This window comes from Diaporthe amygdali (genome assembly GCF_026229845.1).
Source record: "Diaporthe amygdali strain CAA958 chromosome Unknown NODE_58_length_245710_cov_65_198243, whole genome shotgun sequence".
Classification (NCBI taxonomy): Eukaryota; Fungi; Ascomycota; class Sordariomycetes; order Diaporthales; family Diaporthaceae; genus Diaporthe; species Diaporthe amygdali.
Window position 1 is genome coordinate 143,669 of NW_026517078.1, and position 13,851 is coordinate 157,519.

The window sequence follows — 13,851 nt, forward strand, 5'->3', positions numbered from 1 at the left end:
GAGAAACGAGGGGCCGGAAACGGTCATTATGACATCGATTCCTGCATGCTAATCAAGATTAATGAGATTTCTGATTAGCTGTTCGTATATCTATCTGCTTTTTATCAAATGTATCCAGGTCAGTGTACTTGACAACGAAAAGAAAGCATCACAACATCATGAGCACTGCGACGGTTCAACCCGAGAAGCCCATCTTCCTTAACGACGAGGCCTTGAAACGGCCACCATCTTTCTTTGCCGAGTCCGACAAAGGAAACACCACATGGCACACGCTTCTCTCCGCACCTGCGACTCCAAGCACATCTCTCAGCGCCGGAATTGCTATCTGTCCCGCCCAGGGATCGCTGGCCCTGCATAGACACGAACAGGCCGAGATATACTACATTCTATCCGGTACTGGAGAGGTTGAGGTTGATGGCAAGCGACAGCGAGTAGGCAAGGACATGACCGTGTGGATTCCTGGCAATGCTGAACATGGTGTGTTCTGTGGGGACGGCGAAGAGTTGAGGTGGCTTTACGTATTTCCGGAGGGTAGCTTCGAGGACGTGGTGTATCACTTCAGCGGCCCAGCCCAGCAGGACTGAAGGAAGACCATTGAACATCTGTGGAGATGTCTTTGCGTTGATTGATATGGGCTGGGACCACTGCAGGGAAGTAGATAAGCCCAGTCATTTTGATGTCAATATGGCACTGTTTGGATGCGTTTTAAAATCACGCAGTCGCTTGTCAGAGCGATTTGACGATAATTGTTGCCTTGCATGCATAATAAGAAGGATGGTCGAGAATGATATCAAGCAAGAAGAAGAAAGCGCAAGACCTGGCGGATTTGCGAGTGTAAGAGTGTTGCCGGTCTGCTTGACCAATCATAGCCACCCTTTGCTCATCTCCACCGCCCTCTGCCACCGGCTGAACCGTGTGTCACTTTCTTGCTTCTTGAGCTTTGGCTTGAAGATTGTTTTGCCTTCAGTGTTGACCTTGGCAAGGTCGTCAAAGCTCTGCCACACCCCAACAGCAAGCCCGGCTGCTATTGCTGCGCCCAAAGCTGTTGTCTCGCGCATGGCTGGCCTATTGACAGGGATGCCAATGAGATCTGCCTGGGTCTGTGCCTGGTCAGTCCCTTTTTTCATTTCTTATTGTGGTGCGAAAACGTGGCAACACACCTGCATCGTGATATCCGAATCACACATTCCTCCATCGACAGCCAGCTCTGTTAAAGCGTGTCCACTGTCCTTCTCCATGGCTTCCAGGATTGCCTTGGTCTGGAAGCAGGTCGCCTCAAGTGTGGCCCGAGCGATGTGACCCTGTTTCGTGTAGGAAGTAATCCCAAACAACGTCCCACGAGCATCATCATACCAATATGGCGCATACAGCCCGCTGAAAGCGGTGACGAAGGTGCAGCCGCCATTGTCCGGCACCGACTCGGCTAGCTCTGAGATCTTCCTGCTCGTATCGGCAAATTTGAGATTGTCAACCAGAAATTTGACGCTGGAGCCCGCCACGGCGATACTGCCCTCGAGCGCATACATGCGCGAACTCGGACCAAAGTCGAAAGCTACTGTTGTCAGGAGACCGTGGGTGGAGATGACGGGCTCAGATCCAACGTTGTAGAGAAGGAAACAACCAGTTCCATACGTGTTCTTGGCAAGACCTGGAGTGAAGCCTTTCTGCCCCCTACGATCCTTGGAGTCAGTCATCGAAGAATGGTTGCACAAGCTTCATGTAAACAAATGGAACGAAATAGATGATGCCAATGATGATCTCACGGAACTTCGCTGAACAAAAAGACTTTCAAAAGCTTGGTATAGAGAAAAGAAAGGGTTCCGTGAGTGTAACTTACACCAGGGCTGCGGACTGGTCTCCCAAGCTTCCTGTGATAGGTGTTCCCTTGAGTGAGGTCGACGAGAGGGCCCCGTATGCAGATGGGTCGGAAGAGCGCACAATCCTGGGAAGACAGATCTTCTCACGGTCCAGGCCGAAGAAATCGAGCAGACTATCATCGTATTCGAGTGTTCTCAGGTTCATGAACATCGTCCGCGAGGCATTCGTTGCATCCGTCACGAACAAGTTCTTGGCTGTCCCGCCGTTCAGCTTGAACATGAGCCAGGTGTCCACCGTGCCGAATGCGAGGTTCCCAGAATCGTACGCTTCTTTGACTTTTGGGACATGATCCAGCATCCAGAGTAGTTTAGCCACTGATGGATACGTCGACAATGGCAGCCCACAAAGAGCCGTCAGCTCATCAGAGCCCGGACGGCGCTTCAACTCCCTTACAAGCTCAGCGGCGCGAGTGTCAGTCCAAACTATCGCGTTATACAGAGGCTCGCCTGTATGCTTATCCCAGACCACAGTGGTCTCACGCTGGTTGGTAATGCCGACAGCTTTGATGTCTGCAGCTGAGTGGCCAAGGCCCTCAAAGGTCTGCACAGCGCCATTGATGCACTCCTCAACAGAGGTGACTATCTCTTGCGGATCATGCTCATGCCATCTGTGAGCCCATTAGTGAGCTCCTTAAAGGGGTGACGGATGCAGTAGTGAAGACTCACCCAGGCTCAGGGTAGATCTGCGAAAACTCGATTTGTTGCGTCACTACGACCTCGCCACGTTGATTAAATATCAGAAACCGAGAGCTTGTCGTGCCTTGGTCTATGGCCCCAATAAATGCTTTGGTGGCAACCCCATTTATTCCGTTCGTGCCATTTGTGCCATTTATGCCACTCGTACCGTTTGGACCATGGGTGCCGTTGACACCGTTTGCTCCATTCATAGTGATATTCAGAGATGATTGACAAGTCTGTTTCGCAGTGTTGATATGGTGCTTCCAAGGCTTGTTTGTGGGAGGACGTGCGTCAAGCGATGCGGATATTGAAGATGAGTCGCATTTGACAGATGGGAAGCATCCAACTCTGGATAAGCTACTGGTTGCGAGCCGGCCACGGGCCCTTGGAATAAAACTACGCATATAGCGCGCGTCATGGGCGTTAGACGAGTGAAGAAACTCGGCGTTGCCCCGCCTTGTTCGCAGTTGGGATGTTTAGCAAGGGAGGAGGAATTGCGACCTGGCCAAGAATGAAGCGCGATGCCAAACCCATTGACCCCTGGTTCGCATACCCCATGGGGAACGTCGCATTGTCTAGGGTGGAATCTGGGGAACCCTGTAAGATCGGACTAAAACTGCTAGATCGCATGGCAATTGGACTATAGCGTGGTTCGTGTTTGAGAAGAGGGGCCGCCAGGGCGAGGCCATCCCAACTTTCCATCTGACTGCCTCTCCGAATCCCGATCTCTTACCTCACCTGACCTGGACAAGGCCATACAAGATCGTGATATTACTTCAATTCAAGAATCCATGTCCAGACAGAGGCCCCTGATCTTCACGAAGAACTCTGGCGCAACTTCGGCTCTTGGAGAGCTTATACTTTCATTAGTCCTATCGTCTCGCCACCAATGGGTAAACTTTCTAGGATTGGCAGCCTCATCCGGCGCGGCACTGTTACATGATCATTGCATAACTTTCCAGACCGTTGGCTACGCCCGTCCCCTCGATCTACCGGACCTCTCTACAACTTGCCCCTCATTCCTTCTTTGCCCACGCGATACAGGAGCCGCGAATAGAGATACCGAGGTGAAGTGCCAACCAAACTTGCACAGCCCTCGGATCTTGGTAGCGCCTTGGAGGTCTTGGGGCCACTGAGGTTGAAGAACCGCTTTTGCCGTGCAATCCGGATTCTAGACGGTGGAAGACATCTCGAGGTTCTCTGGTGTAGTCAAGATGGGAATCGGACCTTGCCCGGGCATCGACGGTCTCGCTGGGGCAGGAACGATCTGATCATTTTCAACATCATCATCCAACCCGAGTAAGTCCCTAAGGAGGACTGGCCCATTGTAGCGCTTTCTCATGTTCGCAAGGTTGGAGCCGGGTCGTCCGTCAGCTTCGTAGACTCGGCCTAGGTGGCGCATTGACGTCGTGACATCTGGCAAACCGAGCTGACTGCCGTCGCCTCTTCGCGATGGACCTGCCTTGTCCCCTCCATCCTGGCCCATCATCCTACCTCCCTGAGCCTTTAATAGGTTGACCACGCAGCTGCCGCGCAAGTGCATGGGACCAGCCTCTAGAACTTGAAACCTTCTACGGCAATGAACGACATCCTTGGAACCAAGGTGTCCCTAAGAACAGTACAGCGTCGTACCAAGACCTCTGATGCCATCTTTAGTCAAGGCCAACGGATGACGGGAAGCGGACTTCGTATGCCCTGGCCATTATATTCACGGCAGTTCGTCTTTGCCGCAAGACGACATCTCTGACTCTTGAGCCAGTCGGATACCTCTTTGAATCCATTGTTTTACTCTGATAGACTTGCTTCAAGGACACCTTCTTTGTGACCTATAAACTCATCAAAGATATTATCCATATTCATCAATGTCGGCGCAGACAGATACCCAGATCGTAGAGGTCAAGGATGGTATGCTGCCATCCTTCGACAAGACCCCAGACCTGCGCTTTACCAGCCTGAGCTCAAGCAGCCAGATGGTTGAGCACAGGGAGCACCTCACACCACCAGAAACACCTCTCGACTTCATTCAAGAAAACGAATTGCTATGGTCCAAGGTCAGGCGACATTTACAGGAGCCGTTCTCAGAGTTCTTTGGTACAATGGTTATGATCTTGTTCGGTGATGGTGTCGTGGCACAAGTCGTTCTCAGTAATGGAACGAAAGGTGACTACCAAAGTATATCATGGGGCTGGGGGCAAGTATATTCAATTCTTTGATCAGGAGGCAGAAACGTGGCTTCCGTATCCTATCCAAACACATTGGCTGGAATCAATCTAATCATGCTCCAACAGGCTCGCCGTTATGATTGGCGTCTATGTCGGAAAAAAGAGCGGCGGCCACCTCAATCCCGCCGTTACGCTGTCAAACTGTATCTTCCGCGGTTTCCCCTGGCGCAAGTTTCCTGCCTACTTCATCGCGCAGCTTCTCGGCGCCATGGCTGGTGCATTCATAGTCTACTTCAACTATAGGCTAGCCATCGATAACTTCGAAGGAGGCCCTGGAATCCGCACTGTTGGCGGCAATACGTCCAGCGCTGGCGTTTTCTGCACATACCCAGCACCTTTCATGACGAGGAGCGGTATGTTTCTGAGCGAATTCCTCTCCAGCTCTCTCCTTATGTTCAACATCTTCGCATTTGTCGACGCCGGTGCCGGGGATCTGATTCCGCTTTGTTTATTCTTCCTCATCTTTGGTATCGGAGCCTGCTTTGGTTGGCAGACAGGCTATGCTATTAACTTAGCAAGGGATTTTGGGCCTAGGCTTGTATCGTACATTCTTGGGTACGGCAACGACGTTTGGTCAGCTGGTGGCTATTACTTCTGGGTAAGGTTGTCCCATAGTAACCTCCATCGTACATTAGCGCCCCCCCCCCCCTGGTCAAAAGAAACCCTTGAATAACGCGCTCATTACATGCTGATCACTATCAGATTCCTATGGTGGCACCGTTCCTTGGGTGTCCTTTTGGGGGCTTGCTGTATGACGTTTTCTTGTGCAAGGGAGACACGCCTATCAATACTCCTTGGATGGGCCTTCGACGTCTTACGAAGCCAAAACCCAATAGTTTTGGTGGAAATGTTTAATCAATGTACAATATGAGGGACTGTCAAAAGCGGTGGCTTTGGGCGAAGAATGTTGTGTACTCATTACTAACGGCTTGCACTATCTATCACATGACCACCTTCTGGGTCCACGTAGCAAATCACTGTGTCTCAATGGCTGGACTCGGGTGTGAATGATAACTTAGGATACGGGATTACTGTATGCAGACTGTAGAGTTGCTTTCAATTTCATTAAATATGCATCACGGGCTGCAAGGGAACCTAGAGCTCAACTTGAAAAGAGAAAACAAAAGGCTTAATTCTAGTCTCGTGCAAAACTTGTGATGATCTTCGAGGTGGGGTGAGTAATGGTACACATGCATGTGCAGTATCATGTCTCCAACTTCTCTCGGGGGCGCGATGGTCAATATGAACAAGAGAATTGTGCGTGTGGTTTTATCCCTACTTAACATGCAAAATGAGTGCTATGAGCAGCACAGTTGATGCTGCAGACGCGTGATACCGCAGTGCGTACCGTAACTACTTTCTTATGGTGGTCCACATTTACCTAAGAGACAGGAGGTGCACGAAATGAAGAGCTTAGTGCTTCAAATGATCCCAGAATTCAAGCTGCCTTGTTGAGCCTGGCTTCGCGAACCAAGCGCCACAAAAGTAAGACCAATCAACAACTAAATCGGACAATGCCCGCAAAAAGCTGATGAGATATGAGACTTGAATCAAGACTTGAAGTACAGTATTAGCATTCAAATCACTTACTCGGACCACGGTGATCATGCATAGGGGGGGGGGGGGCTTTTCAAAGTTCAGAGCTGGATACTTCTATGCGGAGACACGTGTGGCAGGGGTATTTCTGACGAACCCCGAACTAACTTGGTTTGTTCGCAAAGTACTTTCGAAATACACTTAGACTACGGGCCGCAGTTCTTGCATCAACAGACTTATATTTCGCTGCTTATACGACACAGGTAAGGAGCTAATTTGAACCATTTTCCAGATTACGGAGGCTGCTGGAACATGAACATCCGCAGACCTTGAAGCAAAGCCCATCGCACGCTCTTTGCCGCTCTAGTTGAACCACCCCCTGAAGCCATGATTCTCCCAAATATCTCTTGAGGTGATGTTGCTGGCTTACGAGTCGGTACAGATAGGGATATTGATGACCTGTCCGATTTCCAAGGCGCCCGCATCCACATCTGGGTTGGCAGCGACCAATGAATCCAAAGTTATACCCAACCTCGACGAGATGAGGAAGAAAGTATCACCACTGACAATAGTGTAGGTGTCTGACACTCCCGCACTCGCAGAGACACATGTGGCTGTACCGGCTGCTGTTCGGCAACTCGTATTGTCGACCTCGGCCTCGCATACCTCCGTCGGGACAATCAGAACCTGACCGGCGAGAATGAAATCAGGGTTGCTGAGTCCATTGGCTGCGGCAATGTTGCAGACTCCTGAATCGAACTGGAGTGCAATCTTCTCGAGTGTGTCCCCGGACACGACGGTGTAGTTTGTCGATGGGCCGTCCACACACGTGGTATTGGCATCTCGGCGGAGTGTTGGCGAGGAATCACTACCTCGGTTCGTGACGTCTGTAGTGCAAGAATCCAAAGTGCCGATGCTGGTGTCATTAAAGTGGAATTCGACTTTGCTTGTTGTTTCGCAGCTTGATCGTTTGGCAGCGAGAAAGTTAAGGCCTGAGCCGGACGGGAAGGCTGCAGCCAGGGAGGCCACGGAGAGGATGGAGGAAATCGCGAAACGCATGGTGTCAGTGGGTCGGCCGATATCGTGAGATGATAAATGTATGCGTGTCGAAAGCGGTGCGAATAAAGTGTTGTTCGTAACTTGTTCAAAGAGAGACCAAAAGAGAGTGAGTGTATGCAAAATGTGCAAGAAAGAATGACTTGGTTGCAATCACAAAACTCATCTCTAGGGACGAAGCCGCCCTTGGGGCTTTATATACAATTTTTCAATGATGTCTCTCTGAACATGTCGCTGTCGACTCATGAACACGAATGTGTCTCGGCCTCGAGAAAAGGAGGCATTGCTGGGCCGGAAGCAACGAATCGTACGTTTTTCCGTGAGCCCGGAGCAGCCCCTTTTGCCAACAGTATCTAATTGACTTTCTGCTGGGTGCGCTCGTTTCAGTGGAAAGTTAATGCTGCGGAATCCCGCCAAGTTGTGCATGACACTTGGTCGTGGCTGATGCGGTGGCCGCCAAAACCGTCGAGCGCCCCGAAACCCCGAGACTGCCGGATAACCTCAATTCGGTGAGGCCGGGCTGGTAAAAATATATGCGCAGTTGCAGAGTTTCAGAATTGCTATATAAGCAACTTCCCACAGAGCAGAGTCATGAGTGAGGGTCCTCTACGCCCGTATAAAACCCAGGATCTTCTCTCGTGCGGTTCTGCCTGCGTGTAAAGTGCAAGTATGAACTAAACTGTTGTCTCTTCACAATGCCGCATCAAGAAGATGGCAAACCCACGCGCTGTCGACGTGTTCGGGGGGTTTTCTTTTCTTCTTTTTCTTTTCCCTTCCACACAACCATGTTTTGATATCTTCACTCCTTCACCCCAATCAATTCCAGGTTAGTCTTATGTTGGTCTTCTTATGTTAGTCTTGGGGTCGGTGGTACACAAATGCATTCTTATTTTGCGACATACTTGGCTGCAATAAGGGCACCAGGAGACCAGCCCAATTGCGATGGCACTCAAGTGATTCCTTCCAATTACTTTGATATGTTTATTTCTTGTCATCTCAATCTTTCTGAGCAGTCGCTCAATGGCACAGGTTAACCTAATCCTCGCATAAATTTGGCGAAATGTAAATTCTTTGGAAGTCCATTGAACCAGGTCATTTACCCCCGCTTGGCTATTCCAACGGCTCGTTGAATATGTACACTGAGCCTGGTATATTTATGTTCGAAAGGAATGTACAGTTATAGCAACAAATGCGGTGGCCCGCTGAAAAAGGAACGTTTCCACGAGTTCTTCTATCCCATGGAAGTTATTCGAGGATAGAGTGTCGGTAATATCAAATTTGCTTATTGGATTCATATACTTTGATCTTTATTTCTTTGGCAGCGCAATATCGATTGTCCCTCACTGAGCTTATTGAATTGTCCAGTGTTGCGGCTCTTGGCCGTCTTAAAGTCTGCGCAAATTCAAGCATGACAGCATCTATCTCAGACATCGGGACCACTATTGCGGTGCTCCGCCGCCCTGTATGAAAAAATGCGTCCTACGCCCGTTGGAAATACTGCAAAAAATTTACATATAGGTTCTTCGATACACCGAGGCCAAAATCGCGAAGCGGTAACACAACAGACGGCAGCAAAGGGTGAATCAATCTGCTGATTTCTAGTCTTTGGTGAATTTCGACGGCAGCTCACAGCCTGAGGCTCATCGATGAAGGGCCTCATGTGGACGAATGACTTTTTTTGCCTACCGCACCGGCATGTATAGACAGGAGACGGGAGCCCTGTGGATAAGAACGTATGACACAACACACCGCTGCCGACTTCCGGCAGCTTACACAATACGCCCCGAGGAATGACTGCATCCGAATTCCCGTCACGAACGATACTGTGCCTTTCCTAGGGCGCCAGTAGCAATTCAGAAAACGGGTCTAATAACAGTTTGAGCTGTTTGTACTTGACTTTCCTGGCAATTCTTGAAACAATTCGAATCACGAGCAGCGGCATCTTTTGCTTCCAATACACGATGGATAGTCTTGATCTCGGGGAGGATGCCAATGTGCACGAAGAGGAAATGAGAATGTTGGGCGAAAGTCTTGTTAATATTCGATGTAGGATCGGAGATCCTGGATTACTAAACCAGGCCTGTACTGTACGACTACAGTGCTGATTTGCGGAAAGGTCATGTAGTGGGGAGACAACCTCGGGAGGACGATGCTCGATTTGAATTGCGGAAGGCCTTGAACCTGTCACCATCTGGAAGGGAGAAACCCAGAATAAAAGTAAGATATTCCGGCATGCAGTGTAGGGGGTTAGCGATGCATATATGAATTATCTTTTTTCCAAGTGACCTTGTCACATGATTTGATTCCAACTGCTTTGCAATCTGGGTGTGGACCTGAAACGTCGGTTCTGATGAATGAGCGGTGGCGGTGAGGCCGACTGAAAAGGAGGGGTCCTTTATCCAGGAGGTTCAGGGTTTGTTTATCCCTATTCTTGTTCATTAGGTCTGGAAAGGCATCTAGAAGTTCTAATCGAACGTTTCTTCCAAGTTATTGTAGCGATGATGTGGAAAGTACGTGATCTCGGTTGGGCGTCCTCTTACAAGCATTAACGGGCGACGAGGTTTCCCCGGGCAATGGAAGGGCCACAAACCGGTCTTTGTTGGCCAGTTACCCCTGAGGCCAACCCACTGTCGAAATTGACAACCTCGCCGCAGCATCTGAATCAGGGATGCAGCTGTAAGCCACAGAACCGTGCCGAGCAAGTTTCCAAGAATCAAAGGGCTCAGAATCAGCAACATCCGAGATACAAAACCGATCTTCAAGACATCTGAGATGGTAAACCATTGAATTCAATATGACATTGTCACGACAAAAAGAGTGTTACCTGACATCACTCTTTGGCCCTTTTGGGCGACATATCCCTGAACTTACGGGGGTTTACGTGGCCCTCACAGCCCTCCGGGCAACCGGGTGTGGGCCCGGGACCCGGAGATTTTCACAGAAATAGCAATGCCCGACCCACCGCAATCAAAGGCCCCCAGAGGTCCAGGAGGTCTCGACTTGGTCAATCACGGCAGTGGTCCACTCATCACCACTCATTGCGGATCGCAACGCCAGATACGAGATCACTCGGCGCCGGGAGATCAACAGATGCCCTGTTTTCGATCACCAAACGGATGGCCTTTAAACACGGTCGATCCAGCCCTCTCCTGGGCCGAGAAAGAGTTCACCTTCTTTTTCTCACCCACCTTTGGATCATCACTCGCTCAAGATTCACGGTGTCACTCTTTTCACTCCCCATAATCAAGGCAACACTAGTATTTAATAATTCCCTGCCATTCCCTCCTTGCCTGTCTGCTCCTCGCGCCGTCTTGCACGAAATAGTAATCCCCAGACCAATCAACCAGCCGTCAAAATGGTTTGCTCCAAGAAGTCAAGTGCCGTAGCCGCCGTGGCCACCGCCGCGAGCTCTTTCTACAACGGCTTCAACGCCACAGCTCCCACAGCAACACCGGTCCCATCTGCATCTGGGTCCTTCGCCCAACCCGCAGTCGCCGCAGTCGCCTCGGACAGCAGCTCATCTACAGCCAGCGTGAGTGCCGCCAACTCGGGCATCAAGGGTTTCAACTACGGCGCCTTCTTCCTCGACTACACGGGAAAGACCCAGAACGACTTCGAGTATGAGTTCACCAAGGCACAAAACCTGGCCAACACAACCGGATGGAACAGCGCTCGCCTGTATACCATGGGTGAGTACATATCTCGCAGCCCCTCACCCCCACCTTGTCTCTCGCGATGTCGATCTCCCGCGTGAAGATGTCGATCTCATGACACGTCAATGAGGCTCAACATATGATGCTAACCGGCTCCTGCAGTCCAATACGGAAGCGCCAGTGATCCCATCTCTGCTATCCCTGCCGCCATCGCAACTAAGACCACCCTTCTCCTCGGCATGTGGGTGTCGGGCAGCACGGCGGCGATCGACAACGAGATCACGGCCCTGAAGTCAGCCATCTCCACCTACGGTTCCGCGTTCACGGACCTCGTGGTGGGCATCTCCGTCGGATCCGAGGACCTGTACCGAGCGTCCCAGGGCGACTCGTCCAGCCCCGGCGTGGAGGTCGACACACTCATCAGCTACATCAGCAAGGTGCGCGAGGCCATCTCCGGCACCGCGCTGTCGAGCGTCCCCGTCGGCCACGTCGACACGTACGACAGCTTCGAGAACGCCACCAACTCGAAGGTCGTCGACGAGATCGACTGGATCGGCTTCGACGGCTACCCGTACTGGGAGAAGGCGAACGGCAACTCGATCGAGGCCGCCTCGGACCTGTTCTACTCCGGCCTGAACAAGACCAACGCCATCGCCAAGGGCAAGCCGGTGTACGTGACCGAGACCGGTTGGCCCATCTCGGGCGACGACTTCGGTCAGGCCGTCGCCGGTTCTGTCAACGCGCGCACTTACTGGAAGGACATTGCCTGCACGCTGGTGGAGAACAACATCAACCTCTGGTGGTACAACCTGCAGGAGTCCCAGAACGGCCAAGCGAACCCCGACTTTGGTATCTTCGGCGCTGGTGACCTCAACCAGGTGCCCCAGAGCTACGATCTTTCTTGCTAAGCAAGTCAGGCTCAGGGAAACTAAATAAATAGACATAAAAAAAGACCTGTGCATGATGTTGTATGAGGCTGCCCAGAGGACTGAGCTTTGCCGTTTCGTACATCATTACAAGATGTTGGATATTGAAATAGGAACTTGTACCATATCTGGAACAACCAATACAATTTCATTCACTTGTTATGACTAGAGTTTCTAAACGTTAAATGGTTTTTGGGCGTAGATGCTTGCAATGACCGATTGAGTGTACACTTTTGTATGACTATGCCTGTAATTATGGGCACATCAACTCGAGAAGCGCTCAGTTCGTTCCACCGAGCGTCTCGAGCAAACTTCGCAGTCCTTCGAGGACGTGGGTGGTTAGGATCATGTCGGCACACATGCATGAAAAGCTGACCAGTATATAGATGAGAAAAAGACCAAAGGGCACTATCAGCGGTCGGTCTGAGCGTATGGACCGTCGATTTGACGAGTCTACAATATTATAACGGTCTCCTATCATTCAAGAGTAGGTTGCAAGTGATAGCTAGCAAAAATACCACTCAAACATTCGAGATCCCGGCTTCTCTATCTATAGAGTCAACAGGCAGATTGAAGTCTAGATACCTACGAAGTTTGGGATCTGCCACTGTGGCTTAAGAAGCAGACATATAAGCCCAAGCATGCGTCTGCCACTCAGTTACATTCAACATGAGTAAGTAGCCTACGTGACTGTGACGAAGCTGATAATTGCAGGCGCCTCTGCATGTGTTCCTGCATTTGGATACATGCCATGCATGCAGGTAGGTGTATCTGAACCGTACAATATTTGAACACTTTACAACAGTTAAAGGGTATACCGTCGTCCAAAAGACTTCAATTGATAGCCATCGCATGTGAGATGCCTTTGGAACTTGTTTGCCACGACAATATACGGACGCAGCACCTGTTGTGTAGACTGGTCAACCGTCGACCATTGGGAGTCTCCGAATTGTGATTCCAACCAGGTTGCACGGACTAGTGGGCCTGGCAGGCGTGCCAAAAGGCCTGACTGCAAGTGGTTAACCTCGGCAAGCGGCGGCAGAATTCCACTAGAACGCCACAGCCGTCTTGGGCTAGCAGGCTAGCCGGCACAGTAGGGCCACATTCCAACATTCCGCCATGGTGATGGTGGCGTACGGTCCTGACAGTGAATGTACGTACTGATACCCTGATAATTGGGTAGCGAGCTACAGTACTGAGGTCCATTCTGAATCCTAGACTGTTGCATGGCTGATTTCTTCGTATTTGGTGGTCACTCTGGCACAGTAAAAATGCACCTTCAGGCGCATTTGTGGAAAGACGCGTATCACCTGGCGTTCGGTACTTGTATGCACAGTCGTGGGTATCATCAGGCCATCATGAGCAGTCAGATGATGCTGTTGACGAATACAGCACAAGCAATCGGAAGCACGATGGCATGTTTTCGCAGTTGGTTGACAGGCTCTGGGAAACCAAGTACTGTACAACCTATCCGGTTTTGGGAGTAGAACGAACGTCGAAGGAACCTGAATGGGAGCTCGGCACGGACACAACCACACCGAGGGAATAAATGTCTGCACTGACTGTCTGTCTGCCAGTCTGCCCGTCAGCCCAGTGTCTTGTTTGGCTGAGTCCAGCTGAGTCAACTGCGTGGGCAGGTGGAGTGCCGCATGCAGGTTGGTGGAGAAGGATTCCCTTGGCCTACGTCACTGCCAGGGCATCGGTACTGGGCCCCAGTCGACACGAATTGGTGGCCAGCAGCAAACTGGGGGAGAGAGACTTTTCTGCAGAATGACCCGAAGGCTTGGTGGCACAGAGAACCCGAGCAGCCACAATGATATTGCGAACATGCAGATAGCCAGCCCGACAGCCTGAAACTTTGAAGATACGGGAATAAAGAGGGAGAGACGAGGCAGACCGGGAG

The 13,851-nt window shown here is 50.9% G+C and overlaps 6 protein-coding genes across 6 annotated transcripts; 3 read left to right on the plus strand and 3 right to left on the minus strand.

The window, feature by feature from the left end:
• Positions 1–158: 158 nt before the first annotated feature.
• Positions 159–584, plus strand: J7T55_001703 (uncharacterized protein; the record flags this gene model as incomplete). The annotated part of the gene is made up of 1 exon (XM_053135707.1): positions 159–584. The coding sequence occupies one exon, from the start codon at positions 159–161 to the stop codon at positions 582–584; it is 426 nt and encodes a 141-aa protein (XP_052986640.1).
• Positions 585–863: 279 nt separating this feature from the next.
• J7T55_001704 (glycerol kinase) lies at positions 864–2,764 on the minus strand (the record flags this gene model as incomplete). Its single annotated transcript, XM_053135709.1, has 4 exons — positions 864–1,094; positions 1,161–1,671; positions 1,838–2,485; positions 2,544–2,764. 4 exons carry the CDS (start codon positions 2,762–2,764, stop codon positions 864–866), a joined length of 1,611 nt encoding a protein of 536 aa, XP_052986641.1.
• Positions 2,765–3,726: 962 nt separating this feature from the next.
• J7T55_001705 (uncharacterized protein) lies at positions 3,727–3,957 on the minus strand (the record flags this gene model as incomplete). Its single annotated transcript, XM_053135710.1, has 1 exon — positions 3,727–3,957. The coding sequence occupies one exon, from the start codon at positions 3,955–3,957 to the stop codon at positions 3,727–3,729; it is 231 nt and encodes a 76-aa protein (XP_052986642.1).
• A 460-nt stretch (positions 3,958–4,417) lies between these two features.
• J7T55_001706 (uncharacterized protein) lies at positions 4,418–5,632 on the plus strand (the record flags this gene model as incomplete). The annotated part of the gene is made up of 3 exons (XM_053135711.1): positions 4,418–4,665; positions 4,844–5,375; positions 5,480–5,632. 3 exons carry the CDS (start codon positions 4,418–4,420, stop codon positions 5,630–5,632), a joined length of 933 nt encoding a protein of 310 aa, XP_052986643.1.
• Positions 5,633–6,739: 1,107 nt separating this feature from the next.
• On the minus strand, positions 6,740–7,372 carry J7T55_001707 (uncharacterized protein; the record flags this gene model as incomplete). Its single annotated transcript, XM_053135712.1, has 1 exon — positions 6,740–7,372. The coding sequence occupies one exon, from the start codon at positions 7,370–7,372 to the stop codon at positions 6,740–6,742; it is 633 nt and encodes a 210-aa protein (XP_052986644.1).
• Positions 7,373–10,724: 3,352 nt separating this feature from the next.
• J7T55_001708 (gpi-anchored cell wall beta-endoglucanase) lies at positions 10,725–11,930 on the plus strand (the record flags this gene model as incomplete). The annotated part of the gene is made up of 2 exons (XM_053135713.1): positions 10,725–11,058; positions 11,185–11,930. 2 exons carry the CDS (start codon positions 10,725–10,727, stop codon positions 11,928–11,930), a joined length of 1,080 nt encoding a protein of 359 aa, XP_052986645.1.
• Between the last annotated feature and the right edge of the window lie 1,921 nt (positions 11,931–13,851).